The sequence below is a fragment of the Sorex fumeus genome, unplaced genomic scaffold, assembly GCF_029834395.1.
Source record: "Sorex fumeus unplaced genomic scaffold, SorFum_2.1 ptg000098l, whole genome shotgun sequence".
NCBI lineage: Eukaryota > Metazoa > Chordata > Mammalia > Eulipotyphla > Soricidae > Sorex > Sorex fumeus.
In genome coordinates, this window is record NW_026606155.1 from 44,709,959 (window position 1) to 44,725,597 (window position 15,639).

Consider the following 15,639-nt stretch of genomic DNA (forward strand, 5'->3'; position numbering starts at 1 on the left):
GAAAGAGACTGCATAGTATGAGTGGTACAGAGACTCCTTTTAGCAGTTTAAAAAAAAAAAAGGAAACACTACTCGGTATTAGCAAATTCTCTTGAGACCTACACAGTAATAGATATATTGTGAAAGTAAAGATCCCACCCCAAAGCCACATGAAGAAATGTCTGTAAATTGAATTCTTATGCTTTTCTTTGGAGACTGTCTCAACTAGCTAAAAGTCAAGTTAAAAATAAATCCCATAGGATTTGTTTTAGCATAACTTTAAATAACCAAGAGAACACTTCCCCCAGGTGGTGATCAAATCTATTTTCATTGTCATTGGAGGTGGTGGAGGGGGCCCTCTGGACTGTATTGGAGGGATATAGTGGTACTTTGGTGGTGGGTGTGGTGTAGTAACACTTTATTGAAGAGGTGTGGCATTTACCTTTAATACATGCATATACAGTAGTACTGTATAAATCATAAACCATCACGACCATGATCACGATCATTCTGTTGTTCGTGGACTGCCTCAAGCAGGCACCAGTAACGACTCCTTTGTCCTAGCCCTGAGATTTTAAAAAGTGCCATATTCAAGGTTCTTTCAGGGTTAGGAGAATGAGACCCATCATTGTTACTGGTATTTGGCATATTGGGTAGCCACGGGGAGTTTGCCAGACTCTGCCGTGTGGGTAGGATACTTTTGATAAATAAACTACAGCCTCAATTTAAAAAAAAAAGGTGTTGGAAAATAACCTTACTTTATTGAACTACTTTTCCAAGGACAAATTTATGGAGTTTTTTTTTCTTCTGGCCAAATTTTAATTGGTCAGTATAGCGACATATCAAGATCTCCTCTCATGGAAAATTGGAAGATTGCTTGGAACTTATAAAGTTTTTGTCACTGGCGTCACGAATCACAGAGCAGAAAGCACCCGTTGCGCTAGCTCAAATGTTTCTGTTTCAAAATATCGTGCCGTCACTTTGACTCAAAGATATTTTTCTCGTTTTCCATCCTCCATCACCAAATCAGCAGTCCTTCAGGCAAAGGTATAAAACAGGTATCTTTGACGGTGTTTTGGAGAGAGGAGCAGGGACATTCAGTGTAGGAGACCAACCATTAGATCCGCCCCCTATATCCGTCAAGGAGCCCCACCACCTCCCACTCCACCATCCCTCCAGCTCCTCCTGAAGAAACCGGAAAGACCCCGCCCTTGTGGCAGCCGCTGCTGACCTCGATGTGAAATAACCCGGTTGGGAGCCAAACACCGGCACTCGGCAGGGGCAAGGTGAATCGGAGCCAGTCTCTAAACTGCGGGCGCTCAGGCGCTGGCGTCCCTCTCTTCGGCTCCGCCTAACCTAGGAAAAGCTGTGAGCGGCCACTGGGCTCCGTCTGGGGAGGCAGAAGGCGAAGAGCAAACAGACGACGTTCACAGGCTAGCATGGAAACTTCTAGGCCGAATCTGGGAATTCCAGCGTGGAATGCCGCGGGCGGGGATTTTAAGAAATAGCCTCTCGCTCTCCCCCAGGAAGCAGAGTCGCCCCCCCCCCCCCTTTTCCAGTGATGCCAGGGTCTAAGACGGCGAAAGCACCGAAACCGACCAAGTCCCGGGTGGCGGGAGCGACCGTGGAGGCTTTCGGCGGGTGGCTGAGGGGGAAGAGCCCAGCTGTCACACGGACATTCAGCCTCGGGGAGCCGCGATAGGGGAAGGAGGGGCGGGTCTCCCGCGGCCCGCTTGCTGTGGGGGAGGCCTGAGGGGAGACTGGGGCGGGCAGCCAAAGGCTGACTGTTGTCAAGAGGGGCTCCGCCAGCCCCCTCGCCGAGGGGAGGGTTTTTTTACGCCCCCCAGCACCCGAGATCGGAAGGAAGCTGGGCGAGGGATGAGTCATCCCGCCTAGTTTCCTCCTTCCCGCGCCCGTCGCCTCCGCACGCCAGCCCCCTCCCGAAATCAAACAGCGGCGGGCGAAGATTCCTTTCAGCTTGAGGGGAGCGCCGGCGAAATCAGGCCCGCGGCCTGCGGAGGAGAAGAGAAGGACAGGGCACTGAGCCAATGAGAGCCCCGTCATCTCGGCGCCGGTCCAATAGGAGGTTGTTTACAGGCCGGGGCGGGACTAGGAGGGGAGAAGGGGGCGGGCCCGGGCTGGCGCCCCGCGCGGCGCTTCAGTGACTCGCGGAGGGAGCGCCGGGCAACGCCGGGAGTCGGCGTCGCCGCCGCCGCCGCAGCCGCCGCCGCTGGCCAAGGTGCTGGACCAAGACAGGCCGCTCGGCCACCTCGCTAGCTAAGGTAACCGCGGCAGCCGAGGCTGCTTCCCTCTCCGCTGGGTCCCCATGGAAGAAATGGAAGAAGAGTTAAAATGCCCGGTGTGCGGCTCCTTCTATCGGGAGCCCATCATCCTGCCTTGCTCCCACAATTTATGTCAGGCATGCGCCCGCAATATCCTGGTGCAGACCCCGGAGTCCGAGTCGCCCCAGAGCCGTCGGGCCTCGGGCTCCGGGGTCTCCGACTATGATTATCTGGATCTGGACAAGATGAGCCTGTACAGCGAGGCGGATAGCGGCTATGGTTCCTACGGGGGATTCGCCAGCGCCCCCACGACCCCGTGCCAGAAGTCTCCAAACGGCGTCCGTGTGTTCCCCCCGGCGATGCCGCCGCCGGCCACCCACCTGTCCCCAGCCTTGGCGCCGGTGCCTCGCAACTCCTGTATCACCTGCCCCCAGTGCCACCGCAGCCTCATCTTGGACGACCGGGGGCTCCGCGGCTTCCCCAAGAACCGCGTTCTGGAAGGCGTGATTGACCGCTACCAGCAGAGCAAAGCCGCGGCCCTCAAGTGCCAGCTGTGTGAGAAGGCGCCCAAGGAGGCCACCGTCATGTGCGAACAGTGCGATGTCTTCTACTGCGACCCGTGCCGCCTGCGCTGTCACCCGCCCCGGGGTCCCCTCGCTAAGCACAGGCTGGTGCCTCCAGCCCAGGGACGCGTGAGCCGGCGGCTGAGTCCCCGCAAGGTTTCCACCTGCACAGATCACGAGCTGGAGAATCACAGCATGTACTGCGTGCAGTGCAAGATGCCCGTGTGCTACCAGTGCTTGGAAGAGGGCAAACACTCCAGTCACGAAGTCAAGGCGTTGGGGGCCATGTGGAAGCTGCACAAGGTGAGTCCTATGAATATCCACCCCTGACTCCCCGTGCCTGCTTGCCTCTGATTTTGCAGCAGACGGTTGGTCCCTCTGTCTGCTCACGGAGCATCCCGGCGGGGGCGCAATGCAGGTACCGCCTGTGTCTGCTTCCCCCGTCTGGTGCATTGCAGGAAGAGCCGGGGGACCTTAAGCCCTCACAGGGGAGTGGAGTTCCTCCAGAGAGTTGCGGGGACGTCCTTCCAGCGGTTCTCCAGGCGCGCGCAGCCTGGAGTCGGGCGTAGGGCACCCCTTCTCCTCCGCGAAAGTGTACCCTGCGACCCTTGCCACCGAGCAAAACAGCGTTGCATAACTGGACAGAGCCACTCCAGTGGTCAGGCCTGCCTGGCGTTCTCCAAGGGCAAAACCTGACGCTGGGTACCAGGAGCATTTACACAGGGAGGAGATTGGGAGCTTGTTCCGTGGCGCGGCCTAGGGTAGTGGTTGGGAACCAACGCGGAGGCACTGAACTGCTGGAGGAGCCAGATTGTGTGAATCTCAGGGCTGGGGCTGGAAGGCATCAGCAGCGGAATACTAATGTCTGCGCTGGCCCAGACCCTGTGCTCCTGTCTGAGAGGATGCGCTGGGTGCCTTAAGGGTGCTTGGAGCTGGAGAGGCCAAGAGGAAAGTGGAAGGGAGACGACAACAACAACAAAAACCCCGTGGTCGCCATGGCAACGCAAACTCAAAAGCTGTGGTTCCTACCCTAGCTTTTGGGGAAGGGACCTGATACTGGAGCAGTAGAATTAAAGGTTTCTTTGTGATCCTAACCTGAAAGCTAGATAAGCACACCTTTTCTGGGACACTTCCCCCTCCCCTACCTGCGCCTCTGTCTTCCCAGTCATATATATGCCCATTTCTCCAGGATTCTATTCTTTCATCTTTCTTTAGTTGCACGTGGTGCAACTCTGAGACACCTGTTACCGTTTGATCCCTTTTGATGGAGTCTCCACCAAAGCTAGTTTCAAGGAAAGTGCCAGGTTATATGTCAGGTTATGCCATTCCTCAACTCAATCCTCCCACTTTCTCTTATATGGTCCTTAGGGAAGATCCACTAGCACCTACATGACTTGTTCTCCTTTATCTTCATTATTTCATTTCTTCACACTCTTGCCCTCAGTTCCAGCCACACTGTTTATCTTTTTGGTCAACAAGCAACACCTTCAGGCCTTTGCATTTGATGTTCACTCAGCCTGAGATGATCCTTCCCAATACTCCATTTTCTAATGGCTCACATTTTTTGATCTCCTTTTTATGTTTACTCATAAAGTCACATTTGCAGGGAAATCTTCCTGAAGGAACCAGATAATTACTTCCCTGCTTAATTTTTCTCTGTAGCATTTATTACTCTGGCACACTATATATTTTAATGATCATGTTACTTTTGTGTATTGCTTTCTCTTTCCTCGACATACAATGGAAAAAAACTTCATGATGAATGATTGTAACGAAAGACTGCTTAGAGGGAAGAAGCGCATCAAGGTCTGCATAAATCTGACTCTTTTTAAATAATTCACTTAATAGGGGGTGGGGTGTAAAGAGCAAGACAGGGTGTCAAAATTATTGTAAGGACGTGTTGTTCACATTTGGAGTTGCAAGTCCAAAGATTAATGAGCACAGTTCAGATGTTTAAGCCTTAGCTCTGCCCCCAGAGTTTCCTAGCATTTCTTGGAACGAAAAAGGATAACTAAGCAAAGCCACTGATATTTTATTTACAGCAAAAGAAAATATTGACTCTTTTTAAAGAAACAAAATGTCTTCTCAACTCATTATTATTTGAATGTCATTTATGTAATAAGCATTTTGTTATAGTCATTTGTGTTCTCACATATACCCTATTAAACTATGTTAATCTTGGTAGAAATAAAATTCAGCACAGATGTGAGTCTCCTTAGACATAAACCTTTTTTTCCTTTTTCTTTTATTTTTGGTTTTGGGGCCACACCTGGTGATTATCAGGGCTTACTTATGGCTCCGTGCCCAGGGATTACTCCTGAAAGGGTTTAGGGGACCATATAAAATACCAGGGATTGAACCTAGATTGGCTACATGCAAGTATATTCACAGCTACCACACTTTACCACCACCATTGAAGTTCTCCACACTTTACACTAATATCCTTATGTTACTTCCATTCCCTTATGTTGCTCATCAGTTCCCCCATCCATTTCTACTTTGCTATATACACTTATGAATCAGATCATCCACATATCACTATTTTTTAAAACTTAAAAAATTTTACATGACACTTAACTTTTAAAGTTTCCTAAACTTTAGTTCACAGCCAATGGGGATGGTGAAACAAGGTAGCTTTTTTTGAAACTTATTTAGAAAGATAAGAAGGGAGAGAAAGAGATAAGTACTCACTTGAGAGAGAACACAGGCTTCTCCAGAGGAGAAATAAGCAAGAAGAAAAAAAAAACAGAGACAAGCAAGCAAGGTAGATGTTCAAGGGAGAACACAGACTTGAAAAGCAAGCCTCTTTACATTTTATGATTTCACTTTTCAACCACTACAATCTATGTTAAATTGCCCTACAATACTATCCTTGGAATTAATAAATTAATCGTCCAGTCTGGAAAAACAATGTAGAGATGCTAAGAAAAAAACAACATGCCAATTAGTATAGTCAATTGCAGAATTCTTTTTGTGTGTGAAGAGGAGCAATAATTTATCTACTAAGACTGAAGCAGCCTTTCATTGTCAGATCTCATCTATATTTGAAATGATGAATCACTTGTTTTGTTGGTAGTGGAAGTTGAGAATAGTCACTGTGCTGTGGTCTGAGCTGAGTTTTAAAGTCTGATAAAAAATAATAATAAGGATCAGAGAGATACTATAGGGGATAAGGTGCTTGCTGGATATAAAATTGTTATTATAATTATTATATTACAATTCATATATTATAGTTATGAAAAATCACAGTGATGTTAAAGCTTTTGGTATACAATAGTAGAATAGACAGAAAACTATTAATTCATTGTGAAAAGACAATTTTTCTATTATTCTTTTTATGTTTTTTCACAATAATAAGTATAGATTTTGTTCAGTCAATATCAGGGTTATTAAGCTGCCAAGAAAAAATGAGGCAGAAGGATAACAGATTTCAACATTCACTTTTCATCTGTTACATGAACACATGAACAACAAACATTACTCCCTCATCTTAGCTCCTTTATAAGGCATATTATGTGTTAATTATTGAGTTTTTTACATAATCTATATATTCTAGTGAATAATACCTTTATCCCCACAAAAACTCATTGGCCAGAATTTCCATGACCTTGAAAATGTAGATGAGTGAAAAACTACACTATCTAGTTCCCCCAAAGTTGGGCAATTCATTATAAACATAGATTATCCATCCCAGATTTTAATATTTTTTCTTCGTGTTCAGCTATGTTGGTTAATCACTTTTAGTGATTAAAAATAATCTTGGAAATAATATTGCTCTTAAGTACTATACTCTTTAATCTTCCACATTTAAAGAAAATGGATAAAGTTTATTTTTAATTTATCTTGAAACCACTTATTAAAATTTATCAGTTGTCAGTTGATCAAACTAAAATACTTTTCAAATATCTGTGGTCTTCAAAATCCATGAAAAATGATGTGTGAGATGATATTCTAAGACATATAAATGTCTAGTGACAATTTTTATTTAGTATCAGCACCTACTATATTCTTTTACCCAACTTAAAAATTGGAATATAGAATTACTACCCAAAAAAGATTTTGTTGTTTTAAATAAGCAATTAGAACTACAATTTTTACTTTGTAATCCTAGAAACTCACAATCCTAACTTTAATATTTTCCTTAAAGTACTAATACAAGTTTTATCATAGAATTAGTAATATGTTTATGATCATTCTTTTGTATTTGTGCTGTTGAACAAGAATTTTCTTTTCCTTCCTATTCTAAACACTTAATCTTGTCTCAAATATTATTTCTCAGTTTATTTTAAATGAGTATTTGCAGTTTAAACATTTAAATTAAACAAAGTTAACCTTTCATTTTCAAACTATACTGGGAATGGGGCTGGAAGGATAGCACAGCGGGTAGGGCATTTGCCTTGCACGTGGCCGACCCAGGTTCCATTCCCAGCATCCCATAAGGTCCCCTAAGCACCGCCAGGAGTAACTACTGAGTGCAGACTCCTGAGTGCAGAGCAGGAGTAACCCCTGTGCATAGCCGGGTGTGAATCAAAAAGCAAAACAAAACAAAACAAAACAAAACAAAAAAAAACCAACTATACTGGGAATAATCTTTGTTTTGTAATATAGTGGCATCTCATCAAATAATTTTGTAGCAAAATTTGTGTTACATTTAATATAACTAAAATAGCATTCAACTAATTATGAACAGCAAATAATAAAATCTGGATGTTTCTGTGGTAACTATGACAACATAACTTCATTTTTTTTCTATTCACTTGCTTCTAGTACAAATCAGAAAGTTCATGTGCAATGTAAATATACTCACAGGCATTATGAAGAATGTTATGGAAACTGAATTATTCCTTTTAGCACTGATGCATAAGAGAACTAGATGATAAGAGCCTGGGTTTTCTTTTTGTCTTTTTTTCTTTCTGCTTTAAATTTTTTGCTTATTTGTTTTGGGGTTACACCAGCAGTCTCAGGTCTTATTCCAGCCTCTGCACTCAGGGGTCACTCTTGGTGGTGCTCAGGGAACTATATGTAGGGCTGAGGATTGAAGCAGGGGTCAGCTGTGTTCAAGTCAAGTGTCTTAACATATGAATACTTGTGCTAGCTCTCTGACCCAAGTTATCTGGGTTTCTGATACTACCTCTTAATCTCCAGTATCTTTTAGAGGGTCTTCCCAGTGTTTCTTGAAAGCCATCACACTACACAGAGTTCATTTTTTGTACCTGTAGCTATGCATGACACCCCTTTGAGCATGTTCTCCAGCCCTCACCACTCTCTTTAAGCAAGCCTTATAATTTCTCTGTGATTACATGTAAAAACTCAAACTGTATTTGTGAATATATTTTAATAATTTAGTGTTTATGTTACCAATTTAATTCTGGCTTAAGGGTAAGTTATTGTTACCTTTCAGTTTATGAAAATCTTCCCCTGAGCTGGAAAAATAGCTGGAAGAACCAGAGTATGTGCTTGGCATAGAGGTGGTCTAGGTTCAATCCTGGTACAATATGGTTTCCCAAGCACTTCCAGGTGTGGCCCTGGGCACAGCACCAGGCATAGTTTCTGAACACTTCTGAGTGTGTCTGTAACAACAACAACAGTACCACCAACAATAAACCTGAACTGCCAATGTGGGGTGCTTTACTTTCTCCTTTTAGAGCACAGAGAACAATACAAAGGCCACTCTGAAAGATGTCCTGAAACAGTCAGCCATGTTTTCATGGAGAATGTGCAGGTGAATTAAACTAAAGGAATGAGAGCACTCATTTACATTTATTTATGTATTAAACAAACTAATTTTATTACAATGGAACTAAAATTTTAACTAAGATGGGTAAGTTTTTCAGATTCTTCATGATGATACTAATATTTTGAAGTATCTGCATTTGTTCTTGTATATTTGGTATGAAAACATGCTATTAATTGAAATTTTGGGTTAAATCAAAGTTTACATAAACTAAGAGAAAATTACCACAGTCCCCTCCCTGTTATTAAGTAATGATACCCACAGGCAAAAGTTATTCTTTCAATCAATATCATAATGAATTATACTTTTATGACCAAAACATTTCTTAAAATATATATCCAGTTGATTTTGGCAGGAGAAGGATAGAATTGTTTATTGTTTGTTTGTTTGTGTGTGTGTGTGTGTGTGTGTGTGTATGGACTGGAGCGATAGTTCAGTGGTGAGGCATTTGCCTTGCAAGCGGCCAACATGGCCGACCCGAGTTCAATTCCTCTGTCCCTCTCAGAGAGCCCTGCGAGCTACCGAAAGTATCTCACCCTCAGGGCAAAGCCTAGCAAGCTACCCTTGACGTATTCTATATGCCAAACACAGTAACAATTGTCACAATGGAGACGTTATTGGGCCCGCTAGAGCAAATTGATGAACAACAGGAGGACAGTGACAGTGTGTGTGTACACCAAGGTGGTTTTTATTGAATAAAACTGGCTTAGAAAGATGTGAGAGGAAAGAAAGGAAAAATGTGTTCAAGAGATAACAGAGGCTTCTTCAGTGTGGAAAAAGCAAGCAAAGAAACATAGAGACAGGCAAGTGAGATATGTTTTCAAGGGATGAAGAGCAAGCCTAAAACTTTTTGATGTTTAACAACAAAATAATTCTAAATAATATCATTTGTAGTTTAATTAAAAATTCTTTGTTGTGAAGAACAGAAACTCACTAAGGGGATCTCAAAGGATTTCAAAGAAAATGAAACAAAACAATTTCACATGGAGAATGTAGCTAGAAATCAAATTCACCCTCTGTTGTATCAGTCAGCTTGGACTAAGTTGTGCTACAGTAGCAATCAATCTCCAAACCTTCCTTGATTACAACAGCATTGAATTGTTCACAGTCAATGTTTACTGAGAGTTCCCTGTGCCCCTGTTCAACAGGGGCACATTTTTCTTATTCTTGAACTTCGTCAGAAAGCATATTTGGAATATACCAACCCATGACAGAGGGAAGAAAGCAAAACAGAACTGAATGACATGGGAATATTCTCTTCAGCTGTGACATGTAACTTGTCGATTGGCTGAAACAAATAGTATAAACAAGCCTGGTGTTCCTGCTGCAGGATCTACACGTTCCAGTAAAGAGATGCACAAGTCAAACACCCTATAGAGGAGGGCAGAGAGTATTTTGGATGACTGCAACCCACCACATGCTAAACTCTGCTTCTCCCCAGGAATAGATTTCTTAGCCTGTGCAAGGCCCAGCATGGCTCCTTCATTCCCAAACGTACAATATTTGAACACCAGTCCCTTCACCAGTGTCTGCTTCCCTCTGCCACTGCCCCTACCCTATTAGTCCTCCACCCACTGCCTCTGTGAGAGGTGCTTTTTGGGGTAGGTTTTGCACTGTAGTTAACAGTACTGTTATTGATAGGATTTCATGCATAACACTTTACCATCTTCCAGCACCACCTTCTTCTCTGAGTTGACACTTCCCTCCACCATAATTGCTGCCACCTTTATGTCCTATTCCTACCCACCTCCATGGCATGTTTCCTACTGAAGACAAGTTCTTATGTTCTTTGTTTCAGTTGTTTTGGGCATTCATTATTCCGCCAGTATTTTTTTTTACATTCCCACATATGAGAGAGATAATTCTGTGTCTGTCTCTCTCCCTCTGACTAATTTTGCCTAGCATGATAATCTCTAGATAATCTCTAGATCGATTCATGTAACAGCAAATTGCATGGTTTTATCTTTTGTTATTACTGAGTAATATTCTATTGTGTATACGTACCTTATTTTTTATCCAGTCTCCTATTTTTAGACACATGGGTTTGTTTCCATATTTTTACTATTTTGGATAGTGCTGCAAGGAACATGGGGGAGCAAATGTCTTTTCTCCATTTCTTTTTTTTTGGGGTCATTTATATTCCAAGAAGTGAATTGCTGAGTCAAATGGAAGGTTAATTTCTAGTAGGTTTTTTTTTTCCAGAAATGTCCATATTGTTTTTCAGAAAGGCTAGACCAGTTGACATTCCCACCAGTAGTGGGTGAGAGCTAGCATTTCAGTTTAAGATGACAGTTTGCTATCATCTAACTAAGTGTTTCTGTGGCAGTCAGTTCATGTTTTCTAGTTTGTGGAATGGATAGATTGACTCAACTTGAAGCAGGTATCTGCTAGCAACTGACTTGGTCACAGTCCCTTTTGTTGTTTAATAAATGCAGATTAGGTGAGTGAATCACTCACCTCAAGTGCAAAGACTAAGGAAGCACAAAAAACATAATAAAGATGAAAGATCATTATAATTCAATAACAAAACAATGAGCAAGATAAAAATATTTTAAATAATGATAAAATTAGTTAGTGTGGGGAGAGAATGATAGTACCTGCAGAGCACTTAAGTCAACCTGTGTTTGCTCTCTGGCACTCCTGTATGGTCCCCCAAGTCTGCCAGGAGTAATCCCTGAGCGTAGAGCAAGGAGTAAGCCCTGAGTACTACCAGGTGTGTTCCCAAAACAAACGAATAACAGTGCTATGGTTACAGTGCTATGTTTGAGCCATATTGGAGCCAAAGACAAAAGGAAAAATCAGTACAAGCCTGTCCTTATTGAAGGTTCTTTATCTTTTTGTTCATCATGGATTTTTGCATTAATATTTCTTTTAAAAATATTTCATTATTTCTTCTCCCTAAGTTACCTATTTATTCTTGATCTCATTCTGCTCTTTTAACTTCTCCACTGAGTTCTCAACATGCGTATCAGACTTACCTACCTTTTATCATTTTCTTCACCTAGACTTCATATCACCCAACTAACTTGCCAAGACTATCTCAGATGAGTCAGTTTATTGACAACTTTTAAATGGAAAAATTATTTTTCATATTTTCTCTAGAAATGTACTGAATAGTTCCTTTGTGCGTAAACCCTTTCCAGGCACTTTCTCATATAACCATTGTAAAACACATGATTTTCTATGAGAAAACTAGGACACAGAAAGGGTGTGAAGTCATACCACTTATAAATGGAAGATCCAAGTTTGAATTTCATGGATTTAACTGCTGTTCTTTCCTATTTTCTTATGACCAGAGAAAAATCTATTAATTTTATAAGTTAAATTTTATAGACTTATTATAACATCACAAATAACAGATTTAATTCTTGTGTATGAAAATTACTAAAAAATGTAAAGTAATCTGTCTTCTAGATTTCCTGTTATTGAATAAATTTACAGAAGAAGCTACATGGTTGGCAGAAAAGAAAGACAGGTACATCAAATATTGCATAGACCAGATCATTAAGATATACTGGAGAGACCAAGTTGCCTTATAGTAACTCTATTAGATAATAAAATACCACCAACTCAGCCACAGATTCATATTCCTCTTCTAACAAAACAATCACTATAAAATTTACAGACAGCTCTAACAAAACAGTCACTGTAAAATTTATAGACAGCTTGTGAGGGACACAACTCACTGACTGAAAACTAACTTCACATGAATGAGAACCTGAATTTGATATTTGGCTCTGCAAAAAAAGTTATAGCTGTAAATAGCAAAAATATAAGTAAATAAATAAATAACATTTCCTGGCATTTTAGGTATCTTTATTTCTGTAAATCTAAAATATTTATGTATGCATTTTAAAGCACAAATGTGTTTAAATATGTCTTCAGACATTTGCTTTATGCTTACTTTTAGCATTTTCTGTACCCTTGTTACAAAGCTAAAAGCAAATGTATATTACTATTCAAGAATATATACCTTCATGCTTATTACAAATGTAACAAAGAGCATGTAAACTGGAAAACATATTGCTTAAGATGCGTATTGTTTAAACATATTATTTAATAACAAATTTAAAGACCATCCAAAATGATTTTCTTAAGCATTACATAGATCCAGAGCTATAAATCAGTTTTCTCTAACAAGAAACCAACCTTTAGAGAATTAGCATCAGAAGTTGAACGCTAAAATTGTTCTTTACTGTGGGAAATAGCTACTTTTTGTCATTAGCTGTACACAGAGATGATTAATTCTCATCTAATGTTGATTTATGCATATGAAGCTGACTTTCTAGCCAGATAGTATCAGTTCAGCTTTATTAAAATTATTATTCATATTCTAGTTACTCTTACTTTGCTTGAAGCTTGCATGTCAAGAAGTATCCGTTGGACACCAGATTCTTATCACTGTCTCCAATGCTCCAGAAAAAGTGTATGAAATGGCCACACTGTTCTGACCTGTGCTGTTCTTCAGTCTAAGATATTATCTAGTCTCTAAACAAAATGGTTTTTAAAAAGAAGTAAATGTACATTTGGGGAATAAAGCAGTTTCTACCCAAGACTTTGAATTTGTAGGGAATAATGCTTGGAAAATCAAATATACATAGGTTTAAGTATACTAAAATTTTTCCCAAAGCCAAAGGATAATGCCTGTAACATAATTTACCATTTTTATCATCTCTGTGTCAGATTCTTTTCATAATTGCAAGTAGTCAACAACTGATATTACTCTAAATATATGTAGTATTTTATTCCATAATGCTACTGATCATATTTACCATCATACAAACATACCATTTCTTGAACTTGATAAGTTGATAACTTGAATGCTATGCCTTCCCCCCGTCATATGAAATGTTGACTCAAGAGTATTAGTCATATAAATATCAAATGTGAAACTTATAGCACCTATCCAATCCTATAAATCTTATGTTGGATAGATAAATGTGTCATACTTTTAAGAAGCATTTTTTACTGATTTTGCCATCAATCATCTAGCCAAAACTTAGCAAGAAAATATGATTAACAGTTTTGGGATACAACCAATGTAGAGGCTTAATATTTTACATTCAGTTAGTGTCATCTGAGTCTTCTGCCATTATGCGAGTGACTTTTCTATGAGAGGAACTAAAAATGTTATTCAGTATTGAATAAAATTGACAGTGAATATAGCTCATTGATAGAAAGCTCATGTTTCATATATATGACTCTGGGTTCAATCCCCAGCATCAAAAAAAAGTTAAATACAATTTTCTCTACTTTTCCCTTTGAAGAACAAGAAATAAGATATAGAAACTTGTGTAGGCACTAAATTTCCTAGATGGCCTCAATCAGCATAATGATAAATTTACAGAACTTAACTACCATTCCCTTACAGTATAAAAACCGACTCCTATATAAAGACATGGATTTCTTCTTTTTCTGGTTACTACATATAAATATTTCATATGAATTTTAAGCAACATCTAGTGAAAGGGAACATATTGTTTCTAGCATTAATAATTTTTATTCTTTTTTTCCAAAGAGACTGTATAATCTCACATTGCTATCATAATGTATGAGAGCCCAAATTTCTTTGTTTTATCATCAAACAGTTGTTATTATCTGTCATTTTTACTCGAAATAATTCTGGTGCACTACTTGCCAGCTTTATGGTAGCAGCCTTTACTTCACTCACTTTCCCATAGTCTCATAGTATTCTGGTTACTGCTTATCTGTCTTCACGTCCACCTTCAGTTATAATGATATTCCTTCCTTCCTGGTCAACTGCATAATAACTGATGTATTTTCAGGCTACTTACCTAGCTAGAGACTCTTGACCAGTAACTGCTGAGGAATCTCTCTGCCCATCCCATCTGGCTGGTCCACCTTCTGCCTTCAGTGTGACTCAGGCTTTTCCTGTTCCTGACTTATTTTTCTGTTTGTTTTTATTTTTGTTTGAGAGCCACACCCAAAGATGTTCAAGGGTTACTACTGGCTCTACACCCAGGAATCTTTCTTGGTGGTGATTCAGGGACCATATGGGATGCTGAGTATTGAACCTGGGTCAGCTACATTCAAGGCAAGCACCTTGCCCACTGTACTGACACTGCCCCTGCCTTCTTTTCACCTGAGAGTCTCAAATCAGCACTGCAAATCATAACTCATAACTCGTGGATAATGGTTTAAGGGCTGGCACTAATTCCAACAATAGATTACTCTAATGTATTTGGTCTGTGATGTTAAATTAAGGTTACAAAATCTACATCTGGTTTACATTAAAATTTACTTATATAACTCTTTCCTTTGAAACATGCAATAAACTTATTTAACTAGATGTAAGTACAGAATCCCTGACATGTATCCACCACTGAGATGAAATATGACCACTGTTTCATAGAACCTGAGATTTTTCCTTATATTGAGAGAAGGAAGTAAAGAATTATTTATATGTTTCACCTGTTTTATAAAATAGCTCAACTGGGAAGTCTATACAGTATTATTTCCATTTTGATTACATAAATAAAAACATCTTTATGTGCCCAGAGAAAGAACTGAATAATAGACTACACAGATAATAGTGATGGTCATATTTATTTCCAAGGGATTCAAATAAGAACTAGTTTTTGTAAGATGTTAAAACCAAGATTATGAAACAGCTGTGACTGAAACAGTATTTGCTTTGTGAACCAGGCTTTTAACATGTGGTTTCTCTTCTGTCATAAGCAATTTGATTTAAAAGTGAGGAGAAGTTAACTTGGAGGATTTTGTGTGATTTGAGGCTGAGACTAATGGACAGGAAAAGATCTGACAGATCAAGTTCACCTTATCTCAAGAAAGTACTTTGTTTAGGCTACAATGTCCTCTTTAGAAAACATAAGACTCCTTTCTCCCTATTACTAAAATATATATAGTCATTGTATGCCATTATGATATTACTATACCATGTTTTATTAGTTGAGAGAAAATGATGACATTATAATACTTTATATAAACTAAGGAGAACCTGATCTACACAGCAGGGATTTCGATTAACTCACAATAAAATAGGAAAAATGAGAATAAAATGAGCATGGAAGAAATAAAAAACCAATCTCTTGTTAAGCCC

The 15,639-nt window shown here is 40.3% G+C and overlaps 1 protein-coding gene across 5 annotated transcripts in view; it reads left to right on the forward strand.

Moving 5' to 3' along the window:
- Window positions 1–2,209: 2,209 nt before the first annotated feature.
- The window catches only part of TRIM9 (tripartite motif containing 9), a 107,401-nt gene continuing 93,971 nt past the window's right edge, over window positions 2,210–15,639 (forward strand). For 4 of the 5 annotated variants that reach the window (XM_056134401.1, XM_056134402.1, XM_056134399.1 and 1 more), the window contains exon 1: window positions 2,210–3,127. In XM_056134401.1, coding sequence (XP_055990376.1) covers window positions 2,306–3,127 — 822 coding nt within the window. In that variant the 5' untranslated portion in view covers window positions 2,210–2,305. The remainder of the gene's footprint in view (window positions 3,128–15,639) is intronic. The other variant, XM_056134400.1, reaches the window with a different exon arrangement.